The 15,280-nt window shown below is 48.3% G+C and overlaps 1 protein-coding gene across 1 annotated transcript in view; it reads right to left on the bottom strand.

Moving 5' to 3' along the window:
- LOC119390907 (protein FixR-like) overlaps positions 1–15,280 on the bottom strand; it is a 90,119-nt gene that overhangs the window by 20,591 nt on the left and 54,248 nt on the right. Inside the window, exon 5 of the mRNA XM_037658612.2 lies at positions 460–523. Within this exon, the coding sequence (XP_037514540.2) occupies positions 460–523 (64 nt within the window). The remainder of the gene's footprint in view (positions 1–459; positions 524–15,280) is intronic.

Below are 15,280 nucleotides of genomic sequence, written 5' to 3'. Positions count from 1 at the left end.
CCCAAACTTTCTCCAGTGAGATTTACATACGGAAGAATGAAGCAAACTTTCATTAGAAATAAGCTTGTGTACAACTCCGTAAACAAGCACTGCCAGTCTCAAGAATGAAGTTCATCCGAAGCCGATCCGAAGCCTATACTTCCCATCAATCCGCGGTGGTTGAGACCGTTCAAGGATGTCTCGTGGGCGCTAGCGTCACATTATGTCCAGTTTGTGTAATATGAATCTCGATGGCTTCGCCTAAGGTGTGACTTGGAGTTCACTAAAACAAGAATACTGGCTGTCGGAATTGTTCGGCTATTTTTCTTGAGGAGGTGGCCGCCGGAGGAAATTCAGGTGATTTAGCAGGTGGCGCACTTGTGCTTACACACTGCGGGTGTTCTTGCCCTGACTGTCCCTCTCCCAGAGCCCGAACAGCAGCACGAACATTTTGTTGAAATAAGCTTTGATGGCACAAACCTCTAAGTTCTCCTGTACGTTGACGTCAGGAGGCATCCCAAAAGCGGTCTTGATCACACCGGGGCTGCAAAACAAAGATGCATATTAGAATATGTACCTGCAAACATGGCACTTACTTGAAGTACTCAATTGCACCAATTACATGAAATCTGGAAGTGGATTACCTCCTGCACTAGTGGATAACTTATTTTAGGCAGACCTCTCATGCAGTGTTACGGGTGCAATGTTTAGTTCCTCAGTCAAACCCGCATATATGAAACTCGCAGAAAAACGGGAATCGCTTCAACAACTCGCACCAATGCTTAACAGGGTGGCCTTGAAATATAGCAAAGAGTATCACTCGGTACTCGTGCCACTAAAAAGTAAAATGGATGGAATGTAGCTAAGGGTTGTGTATGATAGAGTGAACGATAAAATGTCCTAAAATCAAATCACAAAAATAAAAACAGCGTGAAGTACTGTAGCGAAGCCTTGGAACTTAGTAATGGGTTGCGTTCTCCAGCGCCTTCTAGTGGGTCGTCCACTTTGGACCCACTCGGTTTTAGACGTCTTCATCAACCTCCGTGATCACAGGCATAGCTTTTTTATGTTTACTGTCTTGATCCTACGACTACAAAAGGCAAACCGGGGCTTCGGACATCCTGTGGTTGTGGGTGCGACACAAAAACAAGGGGTGTGACGGGCCCCAAGGAGACCGTCCGAAACTCGCAGCATTTTTATCGTTGCCTGCAACAGCTGCGGACACCGGGTTCAACTGAATCTGAAGGAATGCCAATTTGCAGCGCGGCAGTTGACAATCCTAGGCTACGTCGAGGTCACCGAGGTCGTCGAGGTTTGCCGATGTCGGCAAAGGCGACCGTAGTGAAGAGACTTCGCAGTTGCCGCCTTCGCGACCGATGAAAATCGATGGCTCAGGGGATGACACGACGGCGACTCGTCCAGCTCCGACATGCCACCTGCTGGAGAGCTTTTACGCCACCGACGAAGAGACCAACCACGCGATCAAAAGAATGAGAAGAAAATCGCCATCGAAGAAGAGGAAACCGAGAAGGAAGTCGACAAGGACGGCTGACTAGACGTCCTCGGAAGGCCGAACTCAAGAAGACGGTAATCAGGCTAGGCCTGGGCGAAGACTCTAGGCCGCAGTGGCCCAACTGGGTCGTGCTGAACGTGAAAGGCACCCTAGAAGATGTCACTGTCTTCGAGGAACACAAAGACTGGCGCATCATTTTGGGCGAGATGGAAACTGTCTGTGGCTTGGACATACGCTTACCTTCATGGTGAAACGCAAGATCGCCGAAAATTTGGTACTGGCCAGGCTGGGTTACGGAGACCAGGGAAAGGAGCCAGATGTGCCCCCCAAGGCAAAGCTGCGCTTTCACGTGAATCTGCTGGACACCTTCCAAAGATGACAATGAGCTGCCTTTCCAAGAACGCCTCTCTATTGGTGACGCGAAACGTGAGGGGGTAAACTTTTGGTACAGCAGTGGCGATTACTCTAATGCAGTCCACTGTTACAGGAGGGAATGTGATTTTCTTCCCGACATGGCTCTGAACTTATGAGTCACCCGCCGACCTCCAGCGGTTGCTGGATACACGTTTAAAGGTCTACAACAACCTCAGAGCAACACAGTTGAAGATGAGGGCCTATGAAGCAGCACATATGTCAGCGGACATTGTTCTGAAAGTTCAGCCCAAGAATTTCAAAACATTTTACCAGAAGGAAAAGATACTGGCAGAACAAGGCAATTATTCCGATGCCGTTTCTGTTTTAAAGAGAGCCTTGAAGCTGGCGCCTGATACTAAAGTCATCCAGCAGGAACTCTCACGGCTCATGCGGCACAAAGAAAAAGACCGCATTGAGACAGCCATGTACAAGCCCATGTTCAAGGGAAGCAACAGCAGCGATGCCAAGGAATCAAGCAAAGGCTCTCGCTTCGGCAAGATTTGTAAGTGGACGTTGGTCGTGCGCAGTGCGGTGGTGGCAGGTGCGGCTGTTGGCGTTGCTGCCTATCGCCACCTGGGCCCCATATGAAAGCTGCCTCCTTGGGGAACACCCCGCACGTGAAAAGAGCAACTTTGTATTCTACCTCGCGGGAGTAGCAAGCTTGTGGTAGAACCATGCATCCGATTTTGCGACTTGGTCCAATATCAAGACCACCATCATCACCGTTTTTGGCCGCCCTGCAGTTCGTAAGCTGCAAGCAGAACAGCGCTTACACGAACGAGCTCAGCAGGCAGGTGAACCTTTCAGAAGTTATATCGAAGACGTCCTCGACTTGTGTAAGAAAGCCAACGGAGCCATGTCTGAGTCTGACAAGATCCGGAACGTAACGAAAGGCATCGACGGCGATGTATTCACCATACTTTTGCTAAAGCCCTGGAACAGTGGCCGAAGACATAATGCTGTGCCAGAGCTACGAGGAGCTCCAGCGGTAGCGGTCGACGACCCATCGCTCCCCATTACGTCACGCAGATCTTGCTGGCTTGGCGGCAATAGCTGACCAGGCCGCGTTGCTTGCAGAAGTCACGTCATTCGTGTTCGAGGAAATTGCACAGCAGTTCTCTCTGCTGGTCTTTTCCCATGCGCCGCGCGTTCAACAGTCGTCGACCAACCTTCTTCCTCCCCTCTGCCGAGCGATTGATCAGGAAATTGTGGAGGTCATGCCTGAATACCACCAGCAACCTCCGGCTTCTGCGCCCCAGAGTTACGCTCAAGTGCTCGTCAAGACGCCCCAAGTAAACCCTGCGGCTGCCCCACTTAGCCGCCACTAGACCTCCGTCCTTCGAAGCGTGTGTGCCGGCTAGGTATGCTGACGTCATCCACAGGCCCCCACTGCAGACCACCATGCAGTCATTTCAGCAGCCGCCCCGTCAATCGGGTCATGCGGCATGGGTGGGACCTGCCCCGGTGCACCGATGGAACACACCCGACAACCGGCCGGTCTGCTTTGCATCCGGTTACGCGGGGCACGTGGCAGGTTATTGCCATCGCGTGCAGCGGCCTCGAGACGCGTCACCCTCACCAGCCACTACAGCCGTGCATTCTATGGCCCACCTCCACCTGTGTCACTGACGTCACGCTCAGCTCCAACTATTCGCCGCTCTCCGTCTCTACGACGTCGCTCACTGTAAACCATGCGGCCACGTTGGGTCGCACGAGAGCAGAAAAACTAGTCGTCGCAGTCTAAGAACCAAGGGCTGCGAAGCGATCGAACTGTGAAAGCCCCCAGCGAAGGTCATCGAATGTAATAAACGTGTTTGTGGATGGTATTCGCGCATCTGCCCTTATCGACACTGGAGCCGCCGTATGCGTTACGGACGCAAAACTAAGCCGCTTACTCTGAAAAGTGACGACGCCACTTTCTGGGCTGTCCCTCCGTACCGCCAGTTCCCCGAGTATTCATTCTACAGCAGTATGCACTGCTCGCGTCGTCATTCAGGACGTTCTGTACGACGTTGAGTTCAACATATTTGCTGCATGCTCTCCCGACCTCATCCTGGGAAGGGATTTTCTCTCCCGCCACGACGCCGCAATTCATTGCGCACCAGCCGAAATCGAGCTCACACGGTTCTCACATTTGACGCCGGCAGACAGTCCATCGGCATTCAGCAACATCCTCCTCAAAGACGATACCAAGATGCCTCCAAACTTTTCAACGTCTGTGTCGGTCTGCTGCGCCGGTCTCTCCGACACCGTTGCACTCCTTCTCTGACCGCGCTCTGACCACGTTCGCACTAGGGAAAGGGTTGCTGGTACCTTTCGCGGCCGTGCAAGTCACTCAGCGCAGCACCGCTATTTTTGTTACCAACCCATCCCCGCACATTGTTACGTTTGTGCGAGGGGAATGTCTCGGGAGAGTGGAGCCCCTCGAAGACGCACAAGTTCAGGACGCACCCGATGACTCGCACTGTACCAGTTCCCGTACCATCAGTGCGGTTACCACATCTGATTCGTCACCCGCTGATGTATATGTTCTAGTGATGCACAACTGCCGGTAAATTGACTATCGATAGCATCGATAGTTTCTTTGAATGTATTGATAGCACTACTATCGACAAACTATCGATACTGCAATATGTAGTACCATCGTAATATTACTAGCAATATCACTGCCACGCGTGTTTATTGCTTTGTTTTGATGTATTCGGGTTCAACCCACAACGACTGTTAGCAACGTTTGTCGCAAACCGCGCCGCAATGTTTGACAAGCTTCACGATTGTTTGAGATAATTCTATTAGGATTACGCGCCGGACGCGAATAGTCAAGTTTATTCGACAGCTTACGTGGCCACCAGCGACAACGATGAAATCTTCGATAGCGCATGCATAAACGCTGACGCGCTTTACCGCTTGGCAGATTGCTCGACGGCCGACGACTATTCTCTCCGCCATCAGTACACAGCGTGCATAACTTGTATTTTGAGTTTTGGGCACAAGTTCGCCAAAAATGAAGAGCTCCGTATTTCCCAGTCTTGCTGCAGCATTTTGCACCGTCACAACCACGGGACAATACTGTCGATAGTGGTGTGAATAATGGTGCTGTTGCTGGCCGGCCATATTGCCAAAATATTTGCGACAGCCTACCATTAACTTCGCCTAATGTATGAGCAATTTCTGGGGAGAGAAGTGAAATATTTTGGCAGTAAAAATGGCGGAATATGTCCATCAATAAATTAATGTTCGAATGGAACCATGTACACCTTACAATTAACAAACTTAGTTCTTGACATTTTTTAAAATTTGAAATCATAAAATGCAATATAAATTTGAAGCAGCGCAGTTCCACCACATGTAACGGCTTCCTTTCCGCTACAATTGAAGAGTTTTACTTTATAATCATGTGTGAGCTAAGCACTCTGGTGAAGAACACAAGCATGTCGACTTTCTTGCCATTCAGCCTGCTCCTCCGGCTCCCCTATGTACCACGCCCACGGGCAAACCAACTTTATTCTGCAATGAGTTCGTGCTGTTATTTTATAATATCGATAATACCACCGACCTTACTATCGATAACTCTATGGATAGTATTTTTTACCTTCGATAGCTCGATAGTGACTCAGCTATCGATAGTATTGATAGTACCATCGATAGTTCTGCATCACTAATTTGGCCCCTCCATTGCTCACAACCTTACGTCGATCCAGCGTTCCCAGCTTGTGTGCCTGTTGGAAGGCTTTCGTTTTTCTTTCGATGATGCCCAATTTTCTCTCGGCCGCACGCCACTGTTACGCATCGTATCGACACTGGCGCCCAGCCCCCACTGCGGCAGCGTCCATATCTCGTGTCTCCCGCAGAAGGTGGGGTAATTAATGAGCAAGTCGACGACATGCTTCGACGCGATCTAATTCGGCCCTCGGACAGCTCATGGGCGTATCCCATTGTTCTCGTTGTGATGACGGTTCTGTGCGGTCCTGTGTGGACTACCGACGGCTCAACAAAATCACCCGCAAGGATGTTTGTCCACTGCCGCGAATAGACGACGTGAGTGACAGCCTCCAACGCTGTCATTATGCAAAACCAACTAGCCGAAAGCTTCACTTTACTAAGCCTCGAAGGAGCAAAATTCTTTTTACCTCTCCATTTGCGCTCGCGGTACTGACGCACGACCGAGGACAGAATTTATCACGCCCGACCGCTTGTACGAGTTCAACGTCATGCCGTCTGGTCTGTGTAATGCGCCCGCGACCTTCGAGTGCATGATGGACACCGTTCTGCACAACTTGAAATGATGTACATGTTTGTGTTACGTGGACGACGTCGTCGTTTTCGCTCCGGACTTTTCAACGCATCTGCAACGTCTGTGGCATGTTTTGACCCGTTTGGCAACGCCGGCCTCCAACTGAATCTGAAGAAGTGCTGATTTGCCGCATGGCAGCTGACAGTCCTAGGCTCGAGCCCACACCAATTACACCGTCACGGAAAAAGAGTGCCTGTCGATCATCTGGGCACTTACAATGTTCCGACCCTATATGTATGGTCGCCCATTTGATGTCGTCACTGACCGTCATGCACTATGCTGGTTGTCGTGAATTAAGGATCCATCAGGCCGTCTCGCCCGCTGGGCACTACGCCTGCACGTCTACGACATCAGCGTGCTGTAGCGCTACGGACGCCAGCATGCTGACGCCGACGCCTTTTCGCGCTTCTTGCCTGACGACAATGCCCCCTGGTCAGTATCTTACATTGCTGTTTCTTCCATCAACGTTCACACTATCGCTACAGCGCAAGAATAAATGGATCAGCTCGCTGATCGACTTGCTCACTCATCCGTCGCCAACACCATCCACTCTCGCGTTGCGTCGTCAAGCCCACTATTTCGCCATCCGTGGCGACCAACTGCACCGACGCAATTACAACGCCGACTGCCGCCAGTGGCTACTAGTGGTGCCCCGCAGTCTGCGTTCTGAAATATGCGAGTTCTTCCACTCTGATCCGCAATGCGCGCACCCTGAGATATCTAAAACTTACCACCGCATTCAACAACGATACTTCTGGCGAGTGATGTACCGCTATGTGCAGAAAGAATTCGTTCGCTGTTGCCTCGATTGCCAACGCCGAAAACCTTCAACGCGCGTGTCGCCAGCCGGTCTACAACTATTACTTTGTCCTAACCATCCGTTTGGGCCCGTGGGTACTGATTTGTATGGACCACTTCCTCTGATGTCGGCTGGTAACCGCTGGGCCGTCGTCACTGTTGACCATCTAGGCGATCAATCAGAGACGCCTTGACAACTCCAAATTCAGCTCAGTTCCAGCAGCTGGCCCGAAGTTCGCTTTCGCTTGGACACTTGCAGATGCGAGCTTCTCTCCTGCCTGACGCGCATCCTGTGAAGAAACCGGACGAGCCCATAGGGCGTTTCACCATGCCCGCCAACCTAACGAATACTCTTGTGGGGCTTCAAGAACAGTCGTTTCCAAAATGCGCGGCGGATCACCTTGCGCCGAGTGAGAAGCGTAAGGTAGCAGGAACCGCAATGACACGAGATACCCATCGAGAAGATGCCAATACACGCCTCTGTCTTCTCGGTAAGAATGGAAAAGCAGCCAGAGAAAGGGAACCCGGATAGAACGAAAAGGAGCCTCAGATGGTTAGACCAGACGTGCTGAAAGGAGAGGACATGCAGCACATCATGGGAGGCTTGCAAAGGATCGACATAATGAAGCTCAGTCTGTCCAGCACGCTGATGTTGGGTGAGAAGGTTCTACAGAACAAGCGCAAGAGTGCTGCCCAGTCACTGTTCCCATCGCGTGTTGACATACCATCATCCATCCTCAAGCATCCTGCGCTGCACCCCTCAACCCCGGTACCCGGTGTGCCACGCGGACTGCCTCCAGAGCCATCGGACGTTGATGGAATATATCAAGTACTCAATATATATCAACGATATAACAACGATTCTTTGCCAATCCCCCAGTGTGGATATGCGCCATGTGTAGAGGCACAACAACAAAAACAATAATAGAACAGAAATAATAAATGGCCGACCACACCCGTTTTTGTGTAGCTCAATGTCTGAGAGAATTACCTTAAAGGAACGCAACATTTTGGCGCAGCCGCCAAGCGAACAGGTGGGTGACATTCTTCTTCGATCGAGTATCATCAAGTGAGATAGCCTTCACCAGCTACCAGTGGAAGGTGAGCCAGCGAAGAACCTTGCCCGCAATGCGACAACCGCCATTCTCGCCAAGTTGGTGATGCAAGAAGCTTCGAGCAACCGCGAAGAACTTCTAGAGACGGTATCCGCCAGGCTGGTCCTCAAGCTGGACGAGCTCGTGGACTGGGTCTCGGAGCTTTCGGGCTGACGCATCGTTCAAGAGAAAACCTCGATGGAGGTGAGGAATTTCGTGAACATCATCGAAGAACAGCAACGACAGATGACACAGCAGACTGTATTTATCGCAAACGCACTGAGATTACATGACCACTGACGAAACATTGTAGAACCAGACATTTTTGAGGAAAACTCCACGAGCCCCAACTACTGGCTTTCGTTTTACGAATACGAATATGCACGCGAAAAATTGGGTGGGTCTCTGAAGTCTTGAAGATTGAGAATACGCGCCTCTATCTTCGTGGTGTAGATCAAAAGTGGCACGACATGCAACTGCTGCTTCAACCACCAGCATGCTGGCAAAACTGGAAAAGGATCTTTTTGCCGATTTTCCATCGCAAATTCTGTGGAATGCCAGGACGCTGCTCTGCGCTTTACCTACTGTTGTGGTTCATTACTAGAATACGTTGAGAAACGGCGCTTGTACGAAGCGGTGACTAAGCTCGCACAACCGGTAGCTGTTGCTTTATTTATGCAAGGGCTATGCGTCGATCTACGAAGCCAAATTTAGATTAGAGTCCCGAATACATGTGAAGATTTCCTACAGTGCCTGGAATTCGTGTTGTCGAAAGCTGAATTGCCGCAAGAACTACCCTCTTGTAAAACAGGACACGTTTCTAACTCAGCTGAACTGAGCGCACTACGTGAAGTGAACGCCCACGAACAGTTGGTTCATGTGTCAAGCTCGTCACCTTGTCTGAAGGAAAACTCATACCATGATAGCAACGGCCATCTTGACACACTGTCAGTACCTCGACTGTAAAGTAAAAAGTTGGGCCAGTTGGTGTTTGATCATGATAAACAGAGGGGCGCGATATTATAGCACACAAAGAAAAAGGTGGCGCGTCGTCCCGTGTCCACCTTTTTATGTGTGCCGAAGTATCGCGCCCCTCTGTTTATGGTGATACCTCAACTGTTACCGCCAAGAGAACCCGAGGTCGATGAAAAGCCTGAAATGACAGGCTTGTATGATACACTATACGTCGTGTCCACTTGCTTGCTTCACGTTCCTGTTACAGTCAATGACGAGAAATGAAACTTCTCGTGGGCACTGGAGTATCCGTGTCGATAATGAACAAGAGGCTCGTAGACATCAGCCGCCTGCATGCTGGAACGACCCTTCGCTTTCTGGGATGCGATGCGACTGTGAGTTCCTGTAATGAATGGGCATCTGTAGTTCTCGAATTGCAAGGCCACAAAATTACAACCGACGCCTTGGTGCTGTACCAGGTTGTCACTTACCAGTTTACACTATCTCGCCCCCACAGAAAAAGTCAAAGATAACATTTACTGGGACGACAAGGATATTATCGAAGACCACCTAGGAAGAAAAGATGAGAGAGAGATTCGCCTGTACGCTAAAGATAAATTTACTGCGAGGAAGACATACAAACCAAGTACGCAGAGTTTTGGTAAAGGAAACTACCCTCCAGCAATAAAGTTTCATAAGGTTCCTTTTGACCTCGAAGACAAAACAATTGTTCGAAGAAGTCCATATAATATGTCGCGAAAAAAGAGCTATGGTTGAGATCAGAGTTACAAGCGGTGCTAGATGCTGGCATTATTCGACTTTCGGCGTCGCCATTTGCATCGCCAAGAACTATTGCTCCGAAAGAAGACAGCACTTTTCGTCTGTGTGCAGATTACAGGGCTCTCAACAACCAAACTCAGTTGATAACATACCCAATGCCTAGGATTGATGACATCATAGACAAGACCGGTGGTTGCCGTTGCTTTTCAGGACTAGACCTTTTCAAAGGCTTCTCGCAAATTCCATTGAAAGAAGACACATAGAAGTACACTGCGTACACCGTTTCACTTATATGAATATTACCAGCTACAGTTCCGGTGGATGTATTGCCCAGCCTGGTTTCAAAATATCATGAACGAAACCCTGAAGACGTACTTGGGCGTATTCTGCAACGTTTGCATCGACAATATATGTGTTTATTCGAAAACAAAAGAAGAGCACCGGAAAAACCTCGGAAGGGTCTTCAACGAGTCCACGAAAAGCATAAAGCAGGAATCCATTGAGAGAATCTCAAAATTGGTAAAACCCAATGACATACATTCATTGCGTGTTTTCCTGGGTCTGGACGGACACTTTCGGTCCTTCATTAAAGACTATGCTATTAAACAAGATGTCTGACACGCTTAACCCAGAAAGGTTACCGTTCAAGTGGGATGGCGACTGTGAAAGGGCTTAGTCTGAGCTTGTGAAAATAGTATCGTCGGGCCCTATGCTACGGATACCGGAGTTCTCCTTGCCGTTTGTGCTGAATACAGATGCACCACATTATGCGACTGGAGCACTCTTATACCAGAGCCTATCAGACTTGTATCACCAAAATCACTATGTAGCAGGGTATTACAGCTATACACTGAAGGCGGCTGAAGTTAACTAGTCGACCACAGGAAAGGAAGTGCTGGTCGTATTGAAAGCTGTGCAGTATTTTCAAACGTACCTTGAGGGTGCAAAACTTACTCTCTTTACATACCACCAAGCATTGACTCACCTTCTCGGTATGACACAACCAAGAACCAAGAGGCCGCATCGCAAGGTGGGTAAATTATCTGCAACAGTTTGATTCTGTCGTGTCACATGGTCCAGGTCCTCTACTCCCTAATTCGGATGCACTATCCAGGCTTCTGATATCAACCGCAGTTGACAAGCCTTTTCGAATCAATAACACAAAGCTCTGGGAAGGTACCGAAGATATGAAATTCATTTTTGGAGAATACCATGTCCCACATACAATGATTGCCAAGATTCTGCATCTTTGCCACGATATCCCGTAATCAGACGGACATGGCGGCTTTTGGCGTATGCACAGAAAACTCCTGAAAAGATTTACGTGGCCATTTAGAAAAAAATGACATCAGGACGTACATTAGCACCTGCCATGAGTGTGAAACGAACAAAGTCAAGTTCAAGCAGCGCACGAACGTAATGATAACAAGAGAGCACCCCAGTGTCCCATTCGACGTTGTTCGCATGGACTTCGCGGAGCTCAAAAAGAAAGGGGAAGGGGTCAGCAAGACGCAAGCTTTCCTGCTCGGTATTAAATGCACCAGGATGGTTACGGCTAGGGCAGGAAAGGAAGAAGCCAACAGCGTCATGGCTCTACTGAAGGCAGAGTGTTTTTAGTATACGAAGACATTAGTGTACGACAATGGTCCGGCTTTCCGCAGCACAAAGCTTTCGAAATGGGCGAACGATCACAAAATGACGATCAAGTTTTGCTGACCATTCCACCCAGCTGCTAGTGGCATGCTATACGAGACGTGAGGCGGTACATGATGATGTACCCGAACTTTCCAAGTGGTTGGAAGTGCTGCATCGAAGCCGCTGTGAGACATCACAACCGTTCTTGCACAAGTGGTCTGGGATGCAGGCCTCTTTCTGCTGCTTCAAGGACTGTACCGGTGCTTCCAGCTGACCGCGAGCCTTCTTGAAAACCTGGTTCTTTTTGAGAGAAAGAAGACTGAAAAACAGCAGGATGCCTACAAAAAGAGAAGGAAGAGGAACTGCGACAGCAGATGGAGCATTGACATACCAGACGTACGACCTGAGGACTACGTTCTAGTGCTGAAAAGAATAGGAAGCTCGAACGGTAAGTTTTGTGGGCCCTTTCAAGTCTTCAAGACGTCTTCGCAACATACTATCTTGAAGACCATCTGGTACCTGGGAGTCTATGGGCAGAAAGAGTGTGCCTCAATCACCAATATGTCGACATATTGCACCAGGAAGTGTAAACAATGAAGTCCGGGAGAGTGAAGCGATCTGTGCCTTAAGAGTCAGCGGAAAGCGATCAGGATGAAGAAGAAGAGGGTGGGGTTAGAACAGGGCTAATAAATGGCGGACGACATCCGTCTTTGTCTGGCTCAATGTCAGAGTGAATTGCCTTAAAGCAACGCTACAATGCTATACTATACATGGTTATGCTATGCTTCACCCTTTCTCCTTCTCTTCTCTATACCCTTGCTTTCAATTTATGTAACTAATCATTCTATATAACCACTCAATCACAGCTTCTCTGTGACGCATTTTTGCGCCACTAGTGCAAGCTGCGCAATTTTTAAGATATTCTATCTTGTAAAGGGTGGATGAAATATAAAAGGGACTGTGAGCAAGCAATTGTCTCGAAACACAAAAACTTGTCCTACTTGAATTCAAAATGAAGATAACAATTTATCTAATACAAGGGGCCACCTCTGTGTCCAAGAGACAACGTTAAGAATATGGAAGAAAAGAATAAAATGACAAAGTAAGGCCGTCTGGTTGACAGAGGTGCAAGATCATTCCGTTACCTCCGACAATGTGATGTATGAAACTACAGGTCACTGCTCTGGACACCCAACGGGTCGATCAGATGGGAAATGCAGAAATTAAGAGTGCAAAGTCAAATCTAGAGCGAAATGCCTCAAGCGTGGTGTTTTCCTTTGCTTATACAACAGAAACTGCTTTGTGGACATCCAGACCTGTGAAGTCCCAAAGGCCCCGCTAGGGGACAGCCAAATTTCAGGAGTTTTTTAAATCGTTCATGCCAAATAAATTTTTTGTCGTATGCTTAAGAGCGAAATTAAGAAGTATGAAATAAATTGACCAAACGTTTTCATCTTGGGACTGAAGACGACATATATATATGTATATATATATATATATATATATATATATATATATATATATATATATATATATATGTCGTCTTCAGTCCCAAGATGAAAACGTTTTGTCAATTTATTTCATACTTCTTAATTTCCCTCTTATATATATATATATATATATATATATATATATATATATATATATATATATATATATATATATATATATATATATATATAGTAAACGTTTGAATTTCGTGCGAATGCGTAGTAAGTAGAGCAACACTAATACTTAATACATTGTAAGTTAGAAACTACCTAATCGGACGTTTTGCAGACATATCTACAACTTTCTACTCGTAATTTTTTTGCCTAGCTTCGCTACTTCATAAGTTAATCAGTCAATCTTACCGAATTAGGCAATTAAGCAGCGCACAAAATATAGCGTGATGAACTCCATACAAGAATCAGCAAGATGCATTTTTTACCTTGGCTAGGGTTAGCTGGAGTACCCTATATAATACATTTCCTGTTAAACGACACCTTCATCTATTTTCATTCAGAAACATGCCCAATAAAGTCGAACAGAACAGCTTTTCCATCTTTTCCCGCCAAATGTCACTTAGAAATGTCTACCCAGTGCATAGCAATATCGGTCCTGTCAGGCCTGCTTCACGCAGCTGTATGAACGATCCAAAAATTCAAGCGCGATGATAGGTACAAGCATGAAAACACGGCGATGATGTTGGCAAAACAATTGCAAACACGTCGGACAGTGGAAAAAATGCCACTATGTTGCAATTGGCGCACTTCTGACCAATTTTGCAATTTTGTTCCCTTGCCGCTTCTCATGTTGAAAGTCGACAAAATCGTGTGGTGCGAAGGTATCTCTTGGACTATTCAGGAATGTTTACCGAGGCCAAATCGTAACTTGAAGTGGGCACGGTGGCAGCGCAGAAGCCATGTCACCTGTAACTCGTCTTCTGTGCCTTGAACAGGTGCTTTTGATCTGCGCATCCTGCCATAACGTATTCAACACGTGTATCGCCGGACCGGTTCCTGATAGGACCATTCTCAAGTTGGAAGTCCCTGTCAGCGACACCATCGGCGCCGGATACTACGGAGGGATCACGGGAACTTCGTCCTGTCCTATAAAGGCAGCGGACTCACCAGCCTGCATCAGTGGGCACGGTGGCACAGCAGAAGCCATGTCATTTGTAACTCGGCTTCTATTCCTTGAACAGGTTGGTTTCTATTCGTACTAAGGTTACAATAACGATAATTGCTTCATTGTAGTGCTGCCGTGCCCGAAAGTGCTTTACTTGTCATTCGCTTCTTTGTGTATGTTGCTACCTTGTGAGATCGAAACAAATCCAGGTCCTAACACGCCAGCGCTCTTGAAAGAACTGTTTGAAGGGCAACAGGCCATCATAACTGATTTAGCCGCATTGGGCGAAAGAAGAAAACAACTCAAGAAAGCGGTACAGGTGGTCAAGGACCAAGGCAAAGTGATAGCCGGCTTGAATAAGGCAAACAGAACCATGAACGCGACTGTAAAGACGCTGCACAATAGGCTTGTGTCACTTGAAGACAGAAGCCGATGAAATAACCTCTTAGTTTTTGGAATTCCGGAGGGCGAAAAAGAAACAACGGAAGAACTACAAAAGTGCTTAGCGATTTATTTGATAAACAGCTGAACGTAACCCTGCGTACAGTTGAGCTAATTCAGAGGATGGGCAAGCGGCAGACCAGGCCGCGACCTGTTATTCTGAAGCTTTACGACTCCAGAGAAAAATCAAAAGCATATAAATAACTGTAAGAAACTGAAGGGAAGTGGCATATACGAGCGCAAGCTTCTCTGGAATTCTGCGCAGGATGAACGAAAGCGAGGGCAGCGCGTACGTCTTGATTATGATAAACTGTTCATCGATCCTGATATGCTCACTTGGGACGACGAAAAGAACCGTCGAGAAAAATCAAGCGTAATAACAACGCGCTGTCAGCAGCACGGTGTAAGAATATTCAGGTGTTGACATTGCGCGCGCCTAAGCGGCCAGAAAATGTTCGGTGGTCGGTCCGTTGAACGGTGCGCCATGTAGTGGCTTGAGGCAGAGTGCGCCGCGCTCGCCGTGCCCTCTCCTGTTGCTCTATCGATTTCGCCTCTCGACGCCGCTTGGCGGATGCACATTGAGCTTCTTCGATTTACAAGTCCCGGACGGCTCCGGACGGCCCCGGACGCCGGCGCTACATTCGTTTTTCTCGGGGACCAACCGGAAGCTCCGCCCTCTGGTCCGGGACCGCTCGGACGCATCTTCGTTTTTCGCGTGCCTGGCGGCCTGCGGACGGCCCGGGACTGTCCGAACGATTTCTTTCTGGC

The sequence above is a fragment of the Rhipicephalus sanguineus genome, chromosome 4 (assembly GCF_013339695.2).
Source record: "Rhipicephalus sanguineus isolate Rsan-2018 chromosome 4, BIME_Rsan_1.4, whole genome shotgun sequence".
Taxonomy (NCBI): Eukaryota; Metazoa; Arthropoda; class Arachnida; order Ixodida; family Ixodidae; genus Rhipicephalus; species Rhipicephalus sanguineus.
This window is presented reverse-complemented; position numbering and strand designations above follow the sequence as displayed.